The sequence below is a fragment of the Neopsephotus bourkii genome, unplaced genomic scaffold (assembly GCF_033783945.1).
Source record: "Neopsephotus bourkii isolate Nb327-2 ecotype Australia unplaced genomic scaffold, CSIRO-AGI_Nbou_v1 NB_1327, whole genome shotgun sequence".
Classification (NCBI taxonomy): Eukaryota; Metazoa; Chordata; class Aves; order Psittaciformes; family Psittacidae; genus Neopsephotus; species Neopsephotus bourkii.
In genome coordinates, this window is record NW_026901807.1 from 30,025 (window position 1) to 53,881 (window position 23,857).

The following is a 23,857-nucleotide window of genomic DNA, read 5'->3' on the forward strand; positions in this document are numbered from 1 at the left end:
CCATACATGGGTTTGGTGATATTATATTCAGCGAAGTATGTTAGTCTGCTAACAGCTGACAGAGCTGGTATAGCCTGCTAGCTTAAGAACAAGTTTAATTTTAGGCATTTAACTTCTTCTATTCCCTGCTAGTTCTTGATATCACTTTCAACAAATAAGGTTATTTATACTTAAGTTTTGTAAAAATCTTCACTTATTCTGAGTGTCCATTCTGTGTTTTGCAAGCCTGCTTTCCAGAGAAGTGGAGGGACCAGCCAGACCCGGTGTGTTTGGAATGAGGTCAACAGCCTCTTGTGACAGATGTTAAAAAAGAAAGACTTGGAAACCTAGCCATACTAGTAGACTTGGGCTTCCTTGTGTCATCTTCGTTCCATCTCTGGTATAATACTTAGATTAGAGGAATGGGATGAGAGCTGATTAGCCAATGTGTCTTCCTTTTAGACTAATGTGCTAAAGAATACTTTCACAGTATTAAGTTTTTTTTTGTCTAGACATCTACATACAAAATATTTTCAGAAACAGTGACAAAAGTGTGTTCTTCGAAGATTATACCTTTTTTTTCTTTAAAAGGTTTATTTATGCAAGTGAAATGTAGTTTTTCAGGTAGCAGAAATCTACTGTCTTACATGAAAACCTGAAATAGCTACTTTCAGCAGTATAATATGAGTACACATGTAGAAAAATGCAAGGAAACAGCCTAAATAATGTTGGTTTAAATGGTTTGATAATGCAGATTTAAAAGGTCCATAATGTAGAGCAAAGTTTATAGTTATAACAGATGACAAAAATATATTTCCTGCGTGACAATTACATTAACCAGAGATAAATTTGGTATCATGTTAACAGCAATAAAGAGCAATAGAAAAAGACAGAAATAATACAATCCAATTTCTTTAATTGTGATGTAAGTCAGTATCATTCTTGTTTTCTGTTAAACCTATCTATATCTTAATATTTCTAGCAGGCTTAATTTGTAGGATCATAATATTTACACTAAGAGATAGGCACCAGTACTTACAGATACATCCCTGGTCTATCATTTGCTCATGAAGTAAGGACACTAAAGCGTTTCCTGTCTATAAAAATCCAGTTTACTTCTGAGCAAAGAAATAGACAACCTTACTAGACTGTGGGGAATTTCTGCACTTAATATGATCTGTTTTATATTTGATAGACTATTTAAACAAGTCACTCTAAGAAGCTGAAAAATACAAAGGGAAAAAGGTCTTACTTGTAAAATCATAGAGCTGTGGCAGAGAATCCAAAATTATACCAACCAAAGGGAGGTAGAGAGCTGCAGTTTTAATCTTCACCTCTTTTTTGGAGCAACGTGGGTCTAAGTCATGGGAAGTCAGCAGGCTAAGGATAGCATTGACAGCTTTTCTTTGCACCTTGCTAATCCTGTTAATATAAAAACCATCCATGAGCTCCATTAATGAGTCATGCACAAATTATCTATAAATCATAGAATCATAGAATAGTTAGGGTTGGAAAGGACCTTAAGATCATCAAGTTCCAACCCCCCTGCCAAGGGCAGGGACACCTCGCCCTAAACCATATCACCCAAGGCCTCGTCCAACCTGGCCTTGAACACTGCCAGGGATGGAGCATTCACAACCTCCCTGGGCAACCTATTCCAGTGCCTCACTACCCTAACAGGAAAGAATTTCCTCCTTATATCCAATCTAAACTTCCCCTGTTTAAGTTTTAACCCATTACCCCTTGTCCTACCACTACAGTCCCTAATGAAGAGTCCACCCCATCAAAGAGATAAGAAACAGACTGGAGGTGAAACAAATTAATACACCCATATTCATTAGATAATCTCTTCCATTCTGAGCAGAGACTCACGTTGCCTGCAAAAGATAGCAGAATTACACCTCCAAGCCACTTCACCACAACCAAAGCGCACCCAAGTCTTTCAAAGTTCCCATAAAAATTCAGTATTTTGAAGTGCTTTAAGAAAAGCATCAGACTGTGGCCAAAGTTTAGATAAACTCTTAAGTTCAAAGGCAAAGGTGTTTTAGAGAGTAGAGCAGCTAGAATTTCATGTTGTGTTCTCAATTTGGCTCTTTAGCTAACACTACCACAACAGATAGTATGTATTTATTTACTGGGTCCAACATACCGCAGATAAAACAATGAGTGGGTTATTGCTGTCTTACAAAGTGGTTGAAAAGAGTGGGGAAGCAGGACTGCCCTGGAATTAAACTATGCCCTTGTCAAGAGTAGTAGTGTAACTCAGTTCCATTCTAAAATCTGCAAATTTGGATACCCACCCCTCACTGTCTGCATCCAGTGCTGCTGCCAATTCAGTGAAAAGTAAGCCGGTTAGAAAGTGCTGCTGACGGTATTCAGCTGAGAGGTCAAACACAGTGATTTTCTGGTCCTGGAAACTAGAGCAGGAGCTAGAGTTCTGCAGAAATAAATTAGAAATGTTAAAGAGCAATCACTGAAATCAACGCTTCTTCATAGGATTGCAGTCACAGTCCATGTAGCTAATGGAAAATGTCTACCAGGGAAAAAGCACGGACTTTGAAAGAGGGTTGGACATTCTGGAGGAAAACATCTGAGTGTGAAATATAATGCATATAGTTTCAGATAAGTTGCCTGCAAGGATGCAATCTCATCCTTTCCGTTCTGTGCAAGAAACTCCTTTGGCATTTTTCCTACCCTATATTCATTAGTTTGGAAGGGACAGAGTCAGAATTTCCTCCATGTTTACAACTCCTTATAATGCTGTTACTGTTGCAGAGTGGCCATTAAACATTGTACATCAAGAGGCTGCCCCTACATTAAGAGAGACTTTGGTATCAGAAGCTCTGCACTGTGCCTTCTTCAGCATCCATGATGTCTATAGAGGTGAGGTCACGAAAGACATGCAAACAGGGTTTCCTTTCAGCCTGGAAATCCTTAGCTGAGCTTGCTGTCAGCTGCCACAATTTAGAGCAGCCTTCAAATTGCTGTAACTTAATGGCTTTGACTGATATACAGGCAGCCTAGGAATGGAAAGTTGCTGCTATATATTTGTTGTGAACTTCTGAGCTTCTCCAATCATAGGTGTGTGTGCCACAGGTCACCTGAAATGTTTCTGTCCCCTGATGGGGTGAACATAAGTCTTAGGCTCTACTTCTAAGTGCTGTTACTGGGGTTTATGGGTCCAAATGTTGCGTTTAATTTATATTCTGCAATATTCTCTCCTAATATTTCTGCCAGTCACCTGGAAATAATCCCAGAAAACAAACACAAAAAGTAGCAGTATACCACACTGTGGCAGCTGTTTTCTAGCATATTGGCTCAAATGAAACTCATGTCTCTGAGCATCCCCAATCTTTGGGTCCACCTGCGTAAGTCCACTCCAATTTCAACCTCAAGCAGACAGGCGCTGGCTGATACTGTTTGTGTGGAATAATGTTAAGGTGTGGAGCATCAAGTTAAGTGAATTTGGCTTCTCTCCAAGAATTCCAAAAGATTTATTCGCAAAGCCATATTTCTTATTGAAAATCTAACTCTAGCTGGGCAGCACTCCTGCAGACAGATCAAAATTAGTTCAAGGGTGGTCAGCTAATGTAGTGAATCATCCAAAGAATGCAAAAGCCGTATTGATTTGCACAGGTTGCACTTCACAGGTTACTCCTAAAGGAGAAAGAGTTGATGATGTTGCTTGAAGGAAAGAATGATTAAACTGGTGTGTGCCCAGCTCTGATTTGCTAGAACTAGATGCAGGAGCTATGCTCAGTTCTTTTTTCCCCATAAGCAGTGGAGTCCCATTTCTTGTTCTTTGGTATACAGGATTAGCATTAAGCAAAACTATTGGGAAATCCTGATGCTAAGACCTTATTGCTTTTCTTTTGACATGAAGAAAAAAAATCAAGAAAGTATTATTGACTCTTATTGAGCTGTCAGAACCCTTAAGGTATCATCTTAGCATCCAACTAATTCTTTGGCAATGACACTTGAAAAACAAATCATGAATTTGAGCTCTGCCATTACTAAGAGTGTTTTTGAACCTCCCTCTATTCTTAGCTTCAGTTCCATATCCCTGCTTTCAAGGGATGTGCAATTATGGGGCATTGCACTGAAATGCTTCATCCCAGTCCTGACCTCTGCAAGACAACTGAGGTGGAAAACAGGCAGGCTAGCACCCTTTGTTAGGGGGTCTGCCCCATGGTAAAAGCAAGATACCATCTAAGTAGAACATAGAAGAGAAGGGCACAAGACTGGCGAAATAGTGTGTGGCATGCTAGACAACAATTTCTTCATTCAATATGTTTGTGAACTCCACGCCCAGGATGATGGATGAAAGGTCCTAACATTCAGAGCTGTGTCAGTATCAGGTCAAGTCTGGAAAAATGTGCATGCACTGGAAATGACATCCTGGAAGAAATGAGAAGTGATAAGGAGAGGTGCTCACAAAAATTGTGTGAGACGTCTACTCAGGATACATAAGTGTTTCCACGTAAGAAAATCATAAAGCTCAAATAAAAGTGAAAGCACAGAAAAATCATTGGCAAAGTCATGGCAATCATTGTAGCATGGGGGTGCGGAGAAACCCAGAACAACGTACGTGGCTATTTGAAAAGGAAAGAATGATAATCCTGCTCTGAACAACATTAATGATCAACAGAAATCCATGATTGCAGGATATCGAAAACTGCAGTGATTTAATTGCTAATTTGCATAGAGGTAGCATCTACATCCACTTGGGGAAAAAAAGTTCAACCAGAAGGCAAACTCACAGAAAGTTTGCTAGCCATAATTCTCCAAAACAGATACTGATATACGTATCTGTGGTTGTATGGATGGGATATAGGTGCACCTGTAAATCAGCATTCAGAGCCATGTTCCTTTTAGACCCTGTATGTCTACCTTAACAGTAATTTTCTGTTTAAATGGTTCTAGAGGGGAACACATCTGTGTCATGTTAAGCTTTAATTTCTGTAGATGCAGTCTTGCAGTAGTGCTCTCTTAGTCTTTGTTCTTCTGCCCCTCTTCTTTGAAGAGGGAAGTTGCTCTCCCTGATAAAACAGAGGTTAATTTTAACCTAAGTATCTGAATACAGGTATCTGTATATGTGTGCTTTATGTGACGTTGATGCGATGTCATCTAATGGAAGCCTACCTGGGAAGATAGGGAGGGAGAGGGGGATACTGGAGCATATGCAGATGTCATGAAGAAGAGGTTCAGATTGAGGTAATGCTCATGGCTGCAGAGAATTCTCAAGAACTCCAGTCTCATGGAAATAAGGGTGGAGAGTGAATTCAGCTTGTTTGAGAGCTAGAAAAGCAAAACAAAAAGTGTCATGTGATGGGCATGCACTATTTAAATTACCATGCTGTGAAATATTCTGTTTCTCAAAACAGAAACAGACAAATAGCCCAGTATGCCCTAAAATGCTCACTGGTTCCCTCTACCTAATGAGTTTTCATATATTAGCCACTCTTCTTTTGGCAGCGGTGGTGTCCTTCTGCCCCTGTCCCTGCTGACTTACCAGCTTCCTAAGAGACAATGAATTGTTGGGTGTATTTAATCCCAAAAGAAAAAAAATACAGTAATTTTTCCCTTTTGCATAATACATAGATTAAAACCAAACAAAACTTTGTTGAGTCTGTGGCAAACTCATAAAGAGTCCTGCTGGGCAACAGAGTGAGAGTGGTCTTGTCATTTTTCAGCATATGAACAATGACATCAGTGGAGTACTGCAGATACATTAGGAAACAGGGCTGATAGCCAACTTGTGTTCTCCTACCTACCATGAGCTGTCAAAGGTTCTTCCTTTGGCAAAAAAGCTACAGCAGGTATATCAGGTCACAAAACAGAAGGAAAACTTTCTCCTTCAGGTACAACAAGTCATTTCATAGCAACATCCTGCATAAGTTTGTTGTTTTTTTGGCGGGGGGAGGCTTGTACAGTGGGAAGTCAGAAATGGATCATTTTGATTGAATCTCCCAAATTTAATTAAGGTCCTTACAGCACTGGGGGATTCAGAGATTGAAAGCTGCTCTGTATGGTCTGCAGACCATATGGTCTGCTAAGGGATGTAAAAACGTAAGGGAAGAAAAGTAGCTCCACAGATGCTCTGCAGTAGTGCAAGGTATGACGTTTCTAAAAGGATCTTAACCTCCACTCAATTTTTTTCTGCAGACCACAAATCAAAAAAGTGTTAAAGTCTCTGCATATGAAATAAGAAATAGGAAATTTACCTAGCTCTTTAACACAACTCAAAGGATCTTGATGGATAAATGAATCAGAACAGAACACCAGACTGGCTGTAAGTCAGATGCAATCCAAATCATGCATGGTGCCTACCTGGTTACAGTAATGTTTGATGAGATTAAACACAAATCCTCGGTCCATTAAAGAAAGAAGATCATACAAGAAAAACGCCAGGCTGATGTTCATTTTTTCTGCTTGCTCACTTTCCTTTAAAAAAAAGGAGGAAAAATGTAGTTATGATGTATAAAACATATATAAAGGCAGAAGGCTTTTCAGAATCATTAAAAACAGTATAGGAGACAGGTCCCAGAACCATTGCATGAAACATACTGGTGAAGATTGTTTCAGTTCTACAGTTAACATAATTAGTTAAAATTACACCAAATCATTCCTGTAAATTATTTCAACTGTTGTAACTTTCACAGGCACTATCAAAGGATGAATGAACAAGTTTATCAACACAAACCTTTGGGCTGACAACACAAAATGGAATTTGAGACCTGTTCTGAATTACCTATGGGCTGGAATTCTGCACATGCTTTTATTTTATTTTATGTTTTAATTGAATCGTTAATATTAGAGAATGCTGTTTTACACACTTAAAACATAAAATGCTGTTTTAAATTGTTAATAAAAATCTGTCTTTGCTGATGGAATGCCAAGCATTTTGTTTCAAAATTTTAAGTATAAAGCTAATGCTTAAAAAAATACTAAGTAAAATAATCCTAGTAAGTTAGATCTGTGGGTTTTACCATTCAGCAGCTAAGCTCTTGCATTGGCCTGATTACCAGAGGTACGCAGCCCAAACAAAAATCACACAGAACTTCATGTGCCCCCCCTAAAATCAGGCTGCAGTTACTCCAAACATACCAGTTTAAATAAATTCTCAGTAGCATGTGTAGCTCACCAAGGAGAATTTGTGGAGGTGCCTGAGTGATCTGCACAGATTTAACATTCAGAGCCCTCAGGGGGGTTCAGTCAAGACTGACAACGATGACTGAGAAAAACGTTGCCCCTACCGGAGTCTTTGACTAGTGAGGACAGGTGTGCAGCACCTCGGGGTGATTACACTTCAACCTTTTTGTGGCTGCTCAGGTATTACATACATCCATCTCCCGTGATCCCTAATTTACGCAGCAAGGCATTTTTCTGCTGTGAAGTCAAAATTAGTTTTCCACTACCTTGCGTGGTAGCTTAAAATACACCAGACATATCACTGCAGAATCCCCGGGCAATCGGACATGCTCAATCATGTATTGAAACACAGATTGTTACTGCTTGGATTTATAATCAGATGCATACTGCCTACTGCTGCTCTGTACAGCTAACCATCAGCCTTCATTCTGCAAAGGCTGCAGTGGGATTTTCAAACGTAACCTGGTTCTATACCGTCACTCTATCAAAACTGAATTGAATTAACAGCCCATAAAAACCTGTGTATTTTTCATGAGGAAGTCACAAAATACTAATTTCTTGGCAAAACTTCTAGTTCTGTTCAAAAATCTTTCATGTAACAAATTTTTATTACACAACATACCTAAAAGAAAAATGTCACTGACAACTTAAGGAGAGATTTCTGTGAAAACAATTTCTCTGTGTGTGGCTATCATGCAAGTACACCAAAGGATCGAGCAAAGGGTAAAGCTTCAGGAACAACTCTTTGGTGGACAGTGGCAATAATTTCCACCATTCTCTGCCCTCAGTTGCCTGGCCTTGGCCCTTTCCCATTTTCTGTTCCTCAACAGCACAGTGGTACGCACACACGGAGAAGTGGATCAAGAAGCTGACCTGGCAGGCCAGCTCTCCAGTCTGATCCTGCCCTGTGGCAGAGCTCAGTGCTAGGCTGCCATAGTGCATTTGGCAGCTCTGAGGTATGAAAAAAGTCAGTTGCAACAAATGAGCAACAAGTCACCCAGTGCCTACATTAGCTTTCGTCTATTGGCTAATGCGAAGTGACATCAGCGATATAAACTGACAGTATTAATGTTAAAATACAAATTACATTTTGTGACAAGGGGCAATGGGTGTAAACTGGAGCATAGAGGGTTCCACGTTAACATCGGGAAGAACTTCTTTACTGTGAGAGTGACAGAGCACTGGAACAGGTTGCCCAGGGGGGTTGTGGGGTCTCCCACATTGGAGATATTCAAGGCCCGCCTGGACAAGTTCCTGTGTGATGTACTCTAGGTTACCCTGCTCTTGCAGGGGGGTTGGACCAGATGATCTCTTGAGGTCCCTTCCAACCCTTGGGATTCTGTGATTCTGTGATTGTTTCAACTTTATAATCCATTTTATCAGTGCAGCTTGTTAAAATGTATCAGGAAAAGAAATTTTATGGGATTTAGGGCTTATTTTTTGTCTTTAATTTTCATGTGGCCAGTGCCTCTTTAAAGAGACGTGCAGTTTGATCACTCATGTTTGGATTCTGCAGCCCTCAGGAGGAATATGGCCTTCATATTGTTTAGCCCACTGCCATCAGAGAAGTCAAATGCGAAATAACCACTATACCTTAGAAATGAGGGTAGCAGGAATAAACCCTGCTTGGGCTGCAGTTTGATGCCCTGGCAGACCTGGCATAAAGCATCACTACCACTAAAAATAGGTGGTCAAAATCCTGTTGATGGGAAAGGGAATTCCTTCTCTGCTTCCCAAAGTCATACCAAGAAGCAGGCTGGAGAGCTGAGCTGAATGATAACAAACTACCAGGAGAGCACAAGGCTGCCTCTTGTGCAGCCACAACTCAGTTAAGGTTTATGTGAGAATACTGCCTCAGTTTTAGCCCAAGTCTAGTAACACTGATGAAGGTGAAATGGGATTAAATAGAGTTCTGTGCAACACCAGGTGAGTAGCAAGGATCCACAATGGTTATTTTATGCATTTACCTTTTGTGGTTTGACTAAAAGTGCAGCAATCTCTGAAGTAACCACACTAACTATAGTAGTAATATCATCTTTGAAACGATCAGAGAACCGGCTTCTTCGTGGGTTATCTTGTTTGTCTATGCTGTGAACATACTGAGCCATACTCTTTATCTGCAAAACAGAAAAAAAATATACAAAAATGCCCAAACTGGAGGTAAAACTACTGCTTTTACTTTGTGCCTGGGAGTAAGATTCCCTACTTGTTTTTTCCTGAATGTAGTTACTCCCATCTTCTCAGAGCTGCTGTGATAGATGTACTCGCAATGACAGCAGAGAGCCTAAGACTCACACAGACAGACATGGACTTCTGTTCAGGTTCATGCAGTTGGCTACTCTTGGCACCCAAAATCAGAATGACCTGCAGAGACCCTTGCATCTGCATCTCTGAAATGCCATTTGCAATGTTTGCCCTTCATGATGACAGACAGGGAGTCATACTTCTGGAATTAATTCTTATTTCTTCACCTGATGTTGGGTTGTTTATATGCTCCCACTGAAAATCAGTGTGGCTTTTCCACTGACATCTATTGCTTTGGGGCTCTGTAATTGTGTGTGTTTGGGGAGCCTTGTCACTGCTCTCAGGCTGTTAGCAAAACAGAAAAGACAGGAACAAGCATTTATAAAGGAAGGGCTTGGTTTGATGTCTGTCTGTCAGCCTTCTGCAAGCTGTGTACCACTGTGCGTGTAGTCTGCACAGGACTTTGCCAGCACAGGCTGTCAGTGGGGGATCAAGTGAATATGGAGGATTCTTTAGTTGTACTTTCTACTTTTCACACTGGGGCTGAATAACTGAGGAGATTAACACCGAACTAAATCTGCGCCTGGATTACCCACTACATATCCTCCATTTACCTACAGTAAAATACCTCTGTCAAAGCTTACCAGGAGCTCAAAGAAGAACCAGGCATACTTGAAGACAGATTCTCTCACCATACCCGTGCTGACCACCATCTGCAGTGCCAGCTCCTCATGGAAATGCTAGATAATAAACACAGAGTGTTGGGAAATGTTTTTTTAATCAACTCTTCCTTCAGTTTCAACATTGCCCCTCTTCCCTCTGGGAAACTCCCACAAACTGGAAAGTCAGCAGCTGGATAAGCATGTGCTGCCATCCCTGCAGAAGCAGAAGGCAGATTTGACCAAAATGACAGACAACTAACATTGGTGGCAAACGGACATTTTGTGACCCATTTCCTGTGGATCCAGAGTCCTGGATAACTAAACTGGAAAATGCCTTTGGTCTATCCTCAGGCCACTGCTGTATGCATGACATTGAGCAGTCACATTCCCTACTGTCTGCTAAGCACTTTCGCTTACCACATTCATGTTTTTTGAGAGAAGGTGTAAATAAGGTTGCCTCTGTGGTGGGAGAGAAGCACACAGTGATAACCACAACAGAGCTTGCACAGAGATTTGGAGCTGGAGACAATACTCTTTGCAGTGAGATGTGACGATCTCACCCAATCCCAATGACCTAAAATTTTAGGAAATGCACATCTGGACTAAAATTTTATTACAGTAACTGTTATCTATTACTGACTTAGACAATAAATTTAATGGGATTCTCAAGCATATCTAAATTGAATAGGACGTATGAATCCATTCAAAATTAGACTGGGTATAAACCTCTATGCCTTTTAGCAGAAATCAGGCCAATAAAAAGGAGAAACGAAGGAGAGTTTCTGAACTGTAATTCAGATTCTGAACTGCTCATTTCAGGGTTTTCCCCCTCCTTCTTCATCCGAAGCCACTGTTGCTGATCAATGACAAACACAAGGCAGAGCTCTGGAAAAATTATCAATGTGGCATGGTATCTCCTATGTTGTTAAAAAGCTATTTGTGAATGAATAGTCAAGATAGGAAGGAATTTATAGGTTATAAAAGCTACAAAGAGGGGAAAAGAAAACTTTCTTTACAGAAGAAAGAGATGACAAACATTTCTGAATGGGTTTTAGTGTAACATGTTAAGGCAGGTATACAAGGGTAAACAGCAGTGGAGAAAGACAAGAGGCCCTAACATCTTGAAAAAGAGAGCAAAGGGAGGATCCAGGCAGGCTGCTACTTGTCTAAATCGGTCCTGGTAAAAGAAGAAAAGAAGAAAAATGTCTAAAGACTCAGGAGCAGAAGAAAAGTTTGAGTAATATTTACCCACTGATTCAATATTCCATCACAAACTCTTTATTCAATAAAACTGGTTGTTATTTTGTTCCCTCTTTCCCCTTTCCTCATTTTGAACCACTAATTATCAGCACAGTCTCAGAAGGCTCCAGGCTCTGTTATTGTGCTCCCTCATGCTTAGTGGTAGGCTACCTTTTTACTGGGTGGTCTTGGGCTTCCACAGACGCTTGGCATGTCATTTGTTCCTTCAACACAGACAGACATCCGACTGGAGCTATGATCCATAGGCTGGAGAGCATAGCCAGAAGAAATACATAATAGGAAATTAATACATGATTAAGAGAGACAAAATCAACAGTGGTTTGGGGTTTGTTTTTTGTTTGTTTGTTTGGTTATTGTTGTTGGGGTTTTTTGTTTGTTTTGGTTGGGTTTTGGTGTTTTTGTTTTTTTTTTTTTTGAAGGCATGCACAAACGTCTAAACAGCTCGTCTCTCCTCCGCATCCCACTCCCCACTGAGGCCAAAGAACACCCGAATGCCGCAACAGCAGGAGAGTGCAAATGCCAACACTGCCATCGCGTGTCCAATTGTAGCACTGCAGATGTATTTTGGAAGCGCTACAGGTCACCTTTTCAAAGGGTAAATTTCAAAGGGTCCTTTAAGTTTATCCGGTGGATCTACATCCCAAATTAAATAGCATCTGGAGTCTTTCCTTCATTAAAAGCAATACGAAATCTAAATGAGATGAAATGGCAATAGCCAATTGTGAATTGTTACATTTATCAAAGTGGTGAAGCTGTAATATCAAACATTTTACTTGTGTATTAATATTTAAAAAAATTGCCTGCCTTGAGCTCTCTTTTTTAGCACACTGTACATTACAGAAAATTCATAAAGCTATTAAGTTCAAATCTACATTATTAAAAATTGCCATGTATGAATATGTATGTCCATATAAACAAATCAACTACATTGGCATCTTACTAGTTGTGGTTTAATTTGCTGAAGACAAGCCCGCATTCACTTTAACTGGAGAGGCGTGTGATCATTCAGTGGAGAAAAGACTTCAAGATGTTTCTGGAAATAACTTGCTTGAGAAGCAGTATTTTACATAGGTAGCACTCAAAGAGAAGCGAGGGGGGGCTATGGTTCAGAGCTCAGCAGACATGCTGCTGTGGAGTTTTGCCAAGGCTGCAGCTAGGAGCAGGCTCCTTACACAGGCAAAAAATCCTGCTTTTCTCAGAGGCGCAGCTTCCCAGCTCCTGCTGAATGAGGAGCTCTAGATTTTGGTTTGCCCAGACAGCTAAGCACAGCCACCCTCATCAAGCCCTGAGATGAGCCTGGGATGCTGTAGACTGGCAAGCACCAGGTGCCAATCAGGGAAGCAAAACTTAGCTTTTTGGAACTCACCATCCTTTCCATCCTGCAAGCTGTTGGTGGCATATGTAGCTGTGGATAAGAAAGACAGAGGAAGTTGTGTTTCACTCTGTGGTTGAATTAAGTACTTGGAAAGACCCAGTTACAAAATCTGCAAAATACCATCTGTACTATAGGTGATATAAAATCATGGGGCTGCTATCATACACATTTCTCTGTGATGTGAAAAATAAAAAACAAAACAAAACAAAAAAGCCAAAACAAACAAACAAAAAACCAACCCCCAAACCAACCAACCAAACAACCAAAAGACTTAAAAGGAGCAAGAATAAATTATCAGTGCATTTTAGGAAAGCTATTTCTCTTCTGAGGAGTCTTTCCTTTTAGAAAGTGAATTTGTTCCCAATGTAAGCGGTAGTAGTCCTTTCTCACACTGACTCTGTGCACCGGGACCAGGCCATGTCACCAAATGTGAACAGAACCTAAATGTCAGGAAGAATAGGAGATTGAGGCACATCAAAAAAGGAAATACCTCTGTGGAGTGTCTGTGTCTCAAATAAATGACAGAGTTCTTACCTGTTGCTCTTTTCACTGACAAGAGAACCAGAATTTAGCAATAGGATTTACCATTTACCTATGCCAAATCAGCTAAACCACAAGTTTTTCTGGTGATATATACAGTGCATTTATAAGAAGCAAACCCTACCATCACAGAACAAATCTAGATTATTAGGTTTGGGTCCACACAATTCCCTGGATATTTTGCCTTGTTCTCTTACCTTGGATGACATGATGTTTTTTACTTCCTCATCAGTAGCACTTTGTGTAACAGCAATGTCAGGATTGCTGCAGCTGATCACTCGGCTCTGAAGGAGTTTACTCCCAACAGACACTGCGGAAGTGCGTCCAAATGTGTAATAACGAGACTCTGTTGAAATGCCACTGCTGCCTGCACCTGCCCATAGGAAGATGTTTGAACTAAGACTAAAAGACATATATATGAGACAAAAACTATATTCAAGCCAGCTTTGCTCGCTGCTGATACAGCATCAACACTTCAAATAGCATAAAGCTCCTGAAAGTCTCGCTACAAACTGCATCATTAACAATTACATAGGCATAGAATGACAATGTGCATGGGTGATTGTAACAAAAGCAGTAACAAAGTCTTAACTGGGCTGCATGAGCAGCAGCTCTACTACAATAGTTCTAGTTTTCTCCCATCAACTCTTCTTAATTTCCTGTAGCTTAAGACAGGCCTAAACACAAAATGTCACCTTCAACACATAAGATTTAACATGTGTCCAAAGCATCCAAGAAAGCAGAGATCACTACCAGCAGGAATTTCACTACATGATTACCTAGTTTTCAGCCTCCCCATGGACCTTATTTTTCCAGGATAAATAATTTCTAAGTGTAGTTAAGCTCAGACGTTTTAGCTCATCCTAACATCAGTCTAAACGTCCCTCAAGAGGGATTTAAATGAACATTTAAAAGAGGAAAGGGCCTACGTTTCTTTAGCTCCCACAGTACAGCTACTTGGTAAGTCAGCTGATGCATAGCAATCACTCAGATGAATTCTTTAGGATTTTAGGCTTTAGGACAATGGACTGTGGCAGAATAACATAGTAGTTGAGGTTCAGAGGGACCTCTGGAAGTCGTCTGATCCATCTTCATGCTCAAGCAGAGTCACCTAGAGCCAGTTGCCCAGGATCATGTCCAGATGTCTAATAACTCCAAGGTGAAAAATTTCACCACCTCTCTGGGCATCCTGTGCCAGTGCCAGTCACCCTCACAGGAATAAAGTGTTTCCAGACAGAGGTGTTTCAGTCTCTGCTCATTGCCTCTGGTCCTGTCGCTGGGCACCAGGGGAAACAGCCTGGCTCTGTCGTCTTTGCACTCTCCCTTCAGGTCTTTGTATACTCTGAAGATCCTTCCTGAGCCTTCTCTTCTCCAGGCTGAAGAGTCCCAGATCCCTCAGCTTTTCCTTATTGGAGAGATGCTCCAGTCCCCTCATCACCTTTTTCACTCTTGGCTGGTTTCTCTTCAGCATGTCCATATCTCTTTTGTACTGAGAAGCCCAGAACTGGACACAGTACTGCAGGTGTGGCCTCCCCAGTGCTGAGTAGAGGAGAAAGATCACCTCCCTCAATCTGCTGGCAAACATACAGGGTTTTATCCCCTGATGACACCTCTAATGCAATGGACAAATTGGCAGAGCTTGACCCTACACCACATGGAAAGCAGTTTACTGATGTACAGGCCAGTAAGAAATGAGCATCTTAATACCACTTTCGCTTTTGGAGAAAATTCCTCTAGAGAAACCTTCAATTTAGGAGATGCCTCTCACTTCATGAAAAGTGACTTCATGAGATGTCTCTCACTTCATGTCTACCTTCATGAAAATACAGCATTGCATATAGCTGTGGAGTCCTTTCACCTCAACCTTGCACCTTAAATGAATGACTTGAGAGATAGAGATTATGGAGGGCAAGTTCATAGTAGTGCTGAGATCCCTTCCTCTAAGAAAAATAAGATATCTGAACAGAGATGTGTTTAAACAGTAGGCAATCTGGGTCTGAGAAGTTGTGCTTGCTATTTTATAAGCCAAATCCCTAAGTCCTCATCAGAAGCACAATGCTGAATGGCATGTATCAAGAAAAAAAGAATATTTTTGCAACCCTTGCACAAACATTACCTGGCTTGACTACTTCTCTTTGAGGGTCTGGCAGACGAAATACATAGTAGATATAAGAAGCCAGGAGGCAGTTCCTCCCATGCTGGTCTTTGCTCAGGTCTTTGCTGTTGTGGAGACTGTTCACTATTGCAACCACAGATTCAAAGGCAAACTGTGAGAAGTTGGCTGTGAAACAAAGGCAAGAATTAGTCTCAGCACTATATTATACAATATAATTAGGTGAGGGCATTCTTTGTACCAACAACAACTAATCATACCTCATCAACTCCATTAACAATTAATCTTAATGCTTTACTTCAATCCTTAACAAATTTAGAACTCTAGACAGCAACCTGACCAGATCCAAGGTCTACACAGGCATTCTTCAGTAGACACGCTGACTTTCAACTCAATCACTGCTACCCCATCACTTTGTGCTACATAAAAGTAGACCGTAACTGTTAATTACCATTTCTAGCAGTTTTCACACATTTCGCATAAAATACAAAGAACACCAAGACTCACTAGTCTCCTGCTGACAGGTAAATACAAGCTAGCAGTTTTTTTCACAAATTACAGAATCACAGAATGGTTTGGATTAGAAAGAACCTTAAAGAACATCTAGTTCCACACCTCCTGCCCAGGGGCAGATGGTAGGGACATCTTCCACTAGCCCATGCTGCTCAAAGCCCCTGTTATAGTGGATGATAAGTGTTGTTTACCAAAATAAGACAAGAAATAAACTACATCACTCCAAGCGTGGCTTCCTTTTACCCTTACTTGTGATGGGTAATTGGCAGACTCAGTAACAGAAAAATCCATGCTCATTACTATGCCCTCTCCATTCGTGTGTTCACCCAATTCTTCCTAAAGATATTTGTACAGAGGATACAGTGCAGTCAGCAATCTCAGTTGCAGGGTAAGAGATTTGATGATGCTTTTGTTGCAAAACAACTTAATTCCAAACAAAATTAAACCACAGCCCACTTTTTGACCTGTATTTCCATAGAAGTAAGCTACTACAATTTAACATACCTTCCAACCAGAGTCTGAGAGTCTTATATGTATGGGGGAAAGGAGAGAAGACAGGAACTCAGTTAAATCTAATTAAACTGTGTAATGAAACTGTGTTTTGAGAAGTACAATTCCTTTTGAAGTGGGCTACCCCAAATATCAAACCTGAGCCTGGGTATTTAGCAACCATTTCCCCCTGCCCCTATTTCTAGGTTGCTTGCACTACCACTTCAAGGTCATGCACCAGTAAATACCTGTCTGGCCAGCTATGACCATGGGTTGTACAGCCAGCTGGAATAGCTTATCTAGTACCAAATGTAAAAACAAGACAAGAGGCTCAAGGCGTGAAGAATTCAAACAAATAATGCTGAGTTTCAATTCATGCTCCAGTGTAGCCTCTGTAATCTTCTGGTCCATCAGTCGAATGGGGAATGACACTTGACTTTCCAAAGAATGGCACAGGGTGAAGAAATTCTCCAGGTGATTGTCCTGCAAATACAGTGCACTTGCAGTTAACGAAGTTCATATAGCTCAGGCTGCTGCTAGCTAAGCAAACTTGATTGTCCCACCTGATGGGATGAGAGAAAGTGTTTTCACCCTTCTAGCTTGCAGTAGTGGCTAGTCCTAGAGATCAATTTGTAAAACAGCTGTCACAGCTTTTTGCTTGTTCCTTTCCACCTGGCTCAAATTCAGACTCTGGTTAGATCAGACTAGAAGCAGAAAAGTTAAAGCCCTCAGTAGAGTGGTTGCTTCATTTCATGAAAAGACTGTTTCTTCTCACTAATAGCATTCTGTCACATCATAGGTCTATAGTTCCTCTGTCATCACACCTAAATTCCGGCTACATACAAGTTATGTGCCTTATGAGTATATCCTACTTACATTAAAAAAGCATGCTGCAAAAGGGTCATAGCCCAGCTTCAGACACAGGGCTTCCAGTTGTTAGCACATTGCTACCAGGGTTAACTAGAATGGGTTGATGGGGGAAGGCACTGTAAAGCAGCAGAAACAAAATAAAGCTGCTCTGCCTCAAACCAGTATCCCAATAATATGGCAAAACTCCAAATTCCTGTTACATTTAAATGACCAGCTTGTGTCCCCAAACTGTGTGTCATTGACAGCTGAGGTGCCTAAAGAGTTCTGGCAGTATAACCTGTCCCTTGAGGCAGGGAGCTGCTATGTCTCTGCAGATGTGGACACATTGTCTAAACCAGCCTTGAAGAAAAGAAGACTGCAGAGCCTGGAACTGTGCCCTGCCAGCATCTTTCAGGCACAGCCTAAGTGGACATTTGCTGAGCTGAGAGGGCACCAGACTTCCTATCCCTTGATGTGACTTGCTGCTGAGAGTGCTCATTTGTTCACTTGTACCAATAAATTTTATTTCACCAAAGGATTTAATTCACTGAGGATATCAGGTTATTTGCATAGCCATTAGTTGCTTTTAAACCTGCGTGGGCTTAAACATTTCCATTTCATAAACCTCCTGAGTCGGCCTGGACATCTGAATTCTCTTTGAAATGAAACTACAGCTGTATATTGCTTCTGATGCATTACCTGAGCGTGAACAGATGAAACAGCTTGCACTGCAACATTGAAAACACCCTTGTGTCCTTCAACCCACTTAATAGGCTGTGTCTGAGATGGAACTTTCTGTAATGGAAAAGAAATACGGGAATCATCATCTTCCTTTTAATGATTAAACTAGAAGTCTGTTTATGTGGAAGTCTATGGGGCATTCACACTATTTCCTTTTAGATATCTCAATTCAGTAATATACAGAGGAGCACAGCTAGGCACCTTCTTGTTCTCATAGACTAGATGGAGAGAAGTTGACGCATTGAACAGGGATGTATCTTCTGAGGGGGCATATTTAAGGTTAGAAGTTTCACAGCTAAAACATTGCCAATGGCACTCCATGGTGATGTGATGCAGTTTTAGCCCTGTGGACAGTTTCCTACTTGCCATATTTACTCATACAGAACAGTTTTCTGCTCCAGTAGCAACACCTGATTCAATTTCTCCTCCCTCTCCCACACAGCCACAAAAAAAAAAATGAGCAAATCATCTTCTGGAAGAAAGCAAATTATTGACTTGACACCCTCTAAACAAATGTACCCCTGATTAGACAATTTACAAGGATTTGCTTGGATAACTAAATCTAAAAAACACAATATAACACTATAAAATAATAATGCCACCAATGACAATAATAGCAACACATTTTTCTCCAGAGCTTTCCTCTTTTGAAATATAAAAGGGAGCCATTGTCTACTAGCAGACAGCAATGTTAGTTTGTAAAACACGGTGCTCTTCTACGTTAGGCAAATACTATCTAAATTTTTCTTTGTTACCTCAGGAGAGTGGATCGAATAGTGGAAAGGCAGCTTATCCAATGCAACAGGAAGACAGTAATGTCCAGTTTGAAGACGATCATTTAACAGAATTGGCAGCCACTGAAACAAATGAAAACACAGCAATATTCATGACTATATATGATTAAAGCTATTTATTTAATTTGTTATGTGCAGTCAACAAAACAACAAATGAGATATTGACCCAAGCTTCTCTGTTCTAACCGATTCAACAGTAATTCTTTGCATTTTTAATTCACTGATGGCTACTGTAGAAAAATATACAAGTCTTCTTTACAAACCATCTTGTTTGAAGAAAACAAACACAGGGCTTTTCATGTGTGACATATACTTTTCTGAAAATCTTACCAGAAGAATGTCCTAGAGTCCATGCTTTTATTTCAAAAATCATGTGTTTTGAATGGACTGATCCTTGAAGTTGACAAAAATCAAGAGAATTGAAGTTTTGCTAAGGATAAATCGAACATCTTGGTCATATTCACCATGAAAATTAAGGACAGAATGACTCACCATAACTCTGTGTTGATATTTGACACAATTTTTCTCCTATTCAAGTCTGAAAGAGGCTGTGCATTTCAGTATCACAAGGCAGGAATATTTTGTATTTAGGTGAACAGAAGCTCCTCGTCTATGTCATGTCTCACTCCTAAACTACAAACTAATTTACTTCCTACCAATCCCATTGACATTGGTGGGACTACATCTGTTTATAAAAGAAAGCCCATTTGAAAAGATTCACCATATTAAAAAAAAACACAAATACAAACTTCAAATCAGGAACACGTGGAAAGCACTTGTCCCTCCTGCTCAATTGCTGACCATGGCACTAAAGTGTTTTCAAATCTGAAGTATGATCATTATCTATGCTTTCCTTTTATTTTAAAATCTCTCCAGTTAAAAATGTTGACTGATAAATAAGAAGGTCTAGGGGACTATGATCTGATATGTATTTCTTAAGCTAAAACATGCTAGTCTCAACAAGAACTAATGACTGCAAGAGAATTATTTTACCTTCTAGATTCTTCCTTCTTTTCAATTTTTCTGTGGGTAAAAGAGACTTTAGAACATAAACAATATGCCGTACAAAATCTAATTGAAAATATTATGAGTAAATACCTCATATATGAATGTGCTAGGTAACAGTAAATAATTGTAATTGCATATGTTTTAGGATTGGGATTTTTTGCAATAAAATAGAATATAACAAAATTAGGTGATATGCTATAAAGCATCTTTGCTGCAAATATTGAGGTGCATACTTTGGTTTTGTTAGCTGAATTCATCAACTTCAAAGACACCTAATGCAAAAGTGTAGGGCAAGGATGCAACAGCACAGGTGCATCTTGTTTCTGTGACCTACTTGTTTTGATTTATTACCATAACCATAAAGCAAATATATGATGAAATTCTTGACAAGGAAAGAGTCTGTTTGCATAAGATGTAGTTACACATATATACATATATGAATACACACTTATCTATCACATGGAACTTACTGTATACCCAAGGAGGGTTTCCACAGATGCTCCTTGCTTTGGCTGGCAGCTGATGTGATAGAATGTGAACAATAGATGGTGTTTCTCTGTGAGTTTTGCTGGCAGCTTAATTTTCACTTCTTCATAGAAGTCAGGTGACCTGTTTAAAAAAAATGCAAAGCACATTTCCAGTGTAAGTATGAGACTGAGTAGGAAGCAAGCTTGCCAGAAAGCTTTTATCTGCCATAGTTCTGAAAACTGTGTAAGTCCTGAAAATATATAAATATATACAGCTGTATTTATGAACTACCTACGGCGTTGAATCAGCTGCAATCTTTCTTTATACTTTCAAAAATATTTGATCTTAGTTTTGGTTTCCCATGTATTTATTCTGTAAATCCTAAATCCCAAGTCCAAATCCGTAAGAATGAGGCCCCTTCTATTCTTTTGGATCTATAAATTCATCAAAGTGAACACTGTTACAAGGTTGTGCTGCTGCTTCCTGATCCCCCTCCTTAACCTTCAGATTAGGAACACTTTCAACCAACCTCTGAAAAGCTCCAAACAAGAAAAGCAATGATTTGTTATGCAATGGTCACTTACACAAATCCATGTAGCAGTACGTATTAGATATTAGACAGAATGTAAATGTTTGAAATGGATTAGTACCAGCACTGCTTGATGAATTATATAGGCTAAGAATTACATAAAGAGAACACGATTAATACTTCTTAAGTCACACAAATAGTAACAATACTTACTTATTATGATACGTGATAGCTGTATATGTTTCTTGCACAAATTCTGGACCTGAAGATTTCCCAAAAATTACCTACATTAAGAAGAAAATAAAGTAACAGTAGTCAGGTCTAACACACCTAATTGTCATAATCTTGTATAAATATTGTACAAAGGCCATACCTGAAGGCTGAAAATTAATTTCCAATTTTATCTCAGCACATTGGCACAAATGTCTTACTACCAAACACCTTCCCCACACACCATTCAGGGTAAAACACCAGGAAAATGGAGCAGATGTTAGTTCCAGGGCCACTGACCACATCACATTCTCCCATAGGCTAAAAAGTTGTGAATTGCAGGTATAAAGTTATGGTAAGCCTCTTACTCAGTCACATTGTCTTTAACTAAATTCTAAAAAGTTAAAAGTTTTTTTTTTGAAGCTCATTTTTGCAGCCTGCTCGTTTAGGGTGAGATCCATCTCCCTTTACCTTAAAGGTCCAAAGTTCCTTTATAATCAGAGAAGAGAAATGGGCATTTTTGGTGCTTGACATGCTTCCCTTATTGTAGACACAGCCTCATGTTAAGATCCTGAAATCCAGTAGCTTTAAAGGGAGCCCTGGGAGAGGAGCTTAGACAAGGATATCTGTACCACACAAGTCCATATGTGTAGAGGTGAAGCCTTCTCAAAGCAGAGAGTGGTGCTAGATGAGCTGTACTTGTCAAAATATTTGTCAAAAGTATTTGTCAAAACCTAATCATAATATGAGCAGAGTTTAAGGAAACCAACAATGCAGTATGGTGTAAAAGATGGTACTATATTTGCGTGGCACAGCTCGAGCTCTGGAAAAAATGTGGCTTGGAGAAGTACTGTGCTGATGCTCTGATTTTAGTTCAGAGGTCATGTGGAGTAAGAATGTGAAGTATGTACTGTGCAGTATGTTAAAGACTGGTCAGGTGTCAGTCCTTGCTCCAACAAATCAAAGACTTGTTCAAAATTGGACCAAAGTTCCTCAAAGTAGTATTTCCACTCTTTTTTCCCCCTTCTAACACAAAAAATCACAAAAGATTTTGTCATAATGTCATTCTAAAATAGGTAATTGCACTGTCTAAAAAGTTCAAAAAAAATTCAGGCTAAAGCAGACACCTGGGATAGAACACTTCAAACTGAACATCTGAAGTCTGGTAAAGCTGAAGAGAGGATTTTATAATGAGAAATGTTGAATAACCTGAATACAGACAGTGCTACCTGCTCTGCTAGTACCAGACACATGTGGTAATAGACAGTTTGCCTCAAACATGGAAAACTCTACCTGCACTGCGTGGTAGTGCACCTGTTCAGATTAAGGCAATGAAGATCCCAACTTCTACCTTCCAGTGTTAACACCTGAGTATTTATGTATACATAGTACATATGGAGAAGTTACACTGGCAGATAGACTCTTGAAAGGTCTCTGAGAATTTTCCATTAGGTTTTCCAACACAGCAGTGACTTAAGATGTCACTCTTCTGAAAATAAGGTAGGAGGACTTAGATAAGAGGGAGTAAATATGCCTCTGTTCCACCTGAGTGCCAAGTCTTCCCTGCTGTGGGTAAGGCCCTGCTTTCTGATGAGAATGACAAGCTTCACAAGCTCCCTAATGTAAGGCTTCCTAAGAAGCTGCACTGAAAACTATGGTGATGGAAAGAGCACACTGAGTTACCTCTTCAGAGGTTCGTCAGGAACCCATGTAAGGAAAAGTCTGCTAAGAAATCTCAGCATTTATTACCGGCATTGCACAGGATGGGTCTTCACCACACATAAACTGGACCTTGATAGTAAGGTTTCTTGCAGAAGCTGGTCGATTAGCAAAATTCAGCCTCTGGGGGTAAACATACAGGAGATTTCTGGAAGAAAGAAAAGGAAGAATAGAATGGGTAAATGCCAAATATTTGCATTTCAAAATGAAGTGCACAAACTAGCATTTTGCTGATTCCTCTTCCTGTCCTTTAATTCCACCTAGATCATGACAGATTTGCCATAACTTCATTTCAAAAGTTAAGTTTTTGCTGTGACACAAAGAACATGCTGTGTTTAAGGGTCCTCACACAGAAGCTATGAGGACAGTCTTCCTATCTTTTTCATTTTATTTTTTTAATGCATAATTCCCAGTTACAAATTAATGAGTATCTCTGCTTGATGTAATGAAAAGAGGAATCTATCAAGAAAGCAGCTTCCTCCTCAGCTGTGAAAAATCAGATTTTGGAAGGGGGAAGGAATTACTCAGAGGTGATAAAACAAGTAAACCAGCAAATAAAACAAGCAATTGAAGTTCATACATTCCTGGTTTATAGCAAAAAAAAAAAAAAAATAAAGCAGATATTTCTATATTGTGCAAATCAAAAAGCAGTACCAGTAACCCAAACACAAACAAGAAATTTTGAATTATCGTTCTAGAAACTGAAATACTTTTTAGTAATGAATATGAATAATGCTTTAAAATATATTCTTTGCTGTTTACTAGCTTCTATACATTGACAGATCACTAAACTTAAAAAGCACTTTTAATTTTTGTGGAGAATTCAGCAGCATAGCTTGTCTTCCAAGTTCAAACCTCAGCAGTTCTGGTAGAAAAGTCAAAATGCTAATGGAAAGCTTTTTCTCCAGAGAAGTGTTTGGCAAGTCTGAGAGTTCAGCTACATCTGGATTGAAGTCTGGCATCACAATTATGTCTATTTAATATCTCATTTTCCTAGACTTGTGAAGGATTCTTATTGTTTGTCCTCTGAGTATAAGGAATAAGACTAGTGTTCGTGGAAGCATGCTGGCTTCCAATAAGAAACAATGAGGACTACTCATGGGCTTTCATTTTTTCCTTTTGTCTATGACAGTCAGAAGCTACACACAGTATCTCCCTGTCCTTATCACAGATACCTCCTCAGCACCATCATCAGATGAAAATGTAGAGCAG

The 23,857-nt window shown here is 39.8% G+C and overlaps 1 protein-coding gene across 1 annotated transcript in view; it reads right to left on the reverse strand.

Annotated features, from left to right (window-relative positions):
* Positions 1-22,864, reverse strand: part of DOCK8 (dedicator of cytokinesis 8) — a gene marked incomplete at its 5' end in the record, with an annotated part of 48,695 nt that extends 25,831 nt beyond the window's left edge. Inside the window, 15 exons of the mRNA XM_061366204.1 lie at positions 1,232-1,401; positions 2,280-2,416; positions 5,122-5,277; positions 6,310-6,423; positions 9,099-9,248; positions 10,020-10,115; positions 11,448-11,543; positions 13,410-13,585; positions 15,329-15,493; positions 16,576-16,810; positions 17,876-17,971; positions 18,673-18,774; positions 20,190-20,328; positions 20,930-21,000; positions 22,676-22,864. Of these exons, the coding sequence (XP_061222188.1) occupies positions 1,232-1,401; positions 2,280-2,416; positions 5,122-5,277; positions 6,310-6,423; positions 9,099-9,248; positions 10,020-10,115; positions 11,448-11,543; positions 13,410-13,585; positions 15,329-15,493; positions 16,576-16,810; positions 17,876-17,971; positions 18,673-18,774; positions 20,190-20,328; positions 20,930-21,000; positions 22,676-22,864 (2,092 nt within the window). The remainder of the gene's footprint in view (positions 1-1,231; positions 1,402-2,279; positions 2,417-5,121; positions 5,278-6,309; positions 6,424-9,098; positions 9,249-10,019; positions 10,116-11,447; positions 11,544-13,409; positions 13,586-15,328; positions 15,494-16,575; positions 16,811-17,875; positions 17,972-18,672; positions 18,775-20,189; positions 20,329-20,929; positions 21,001-22,675) is intronic.
* Positions 22,865-23,857: the final 993 nt, after the last annotated feature.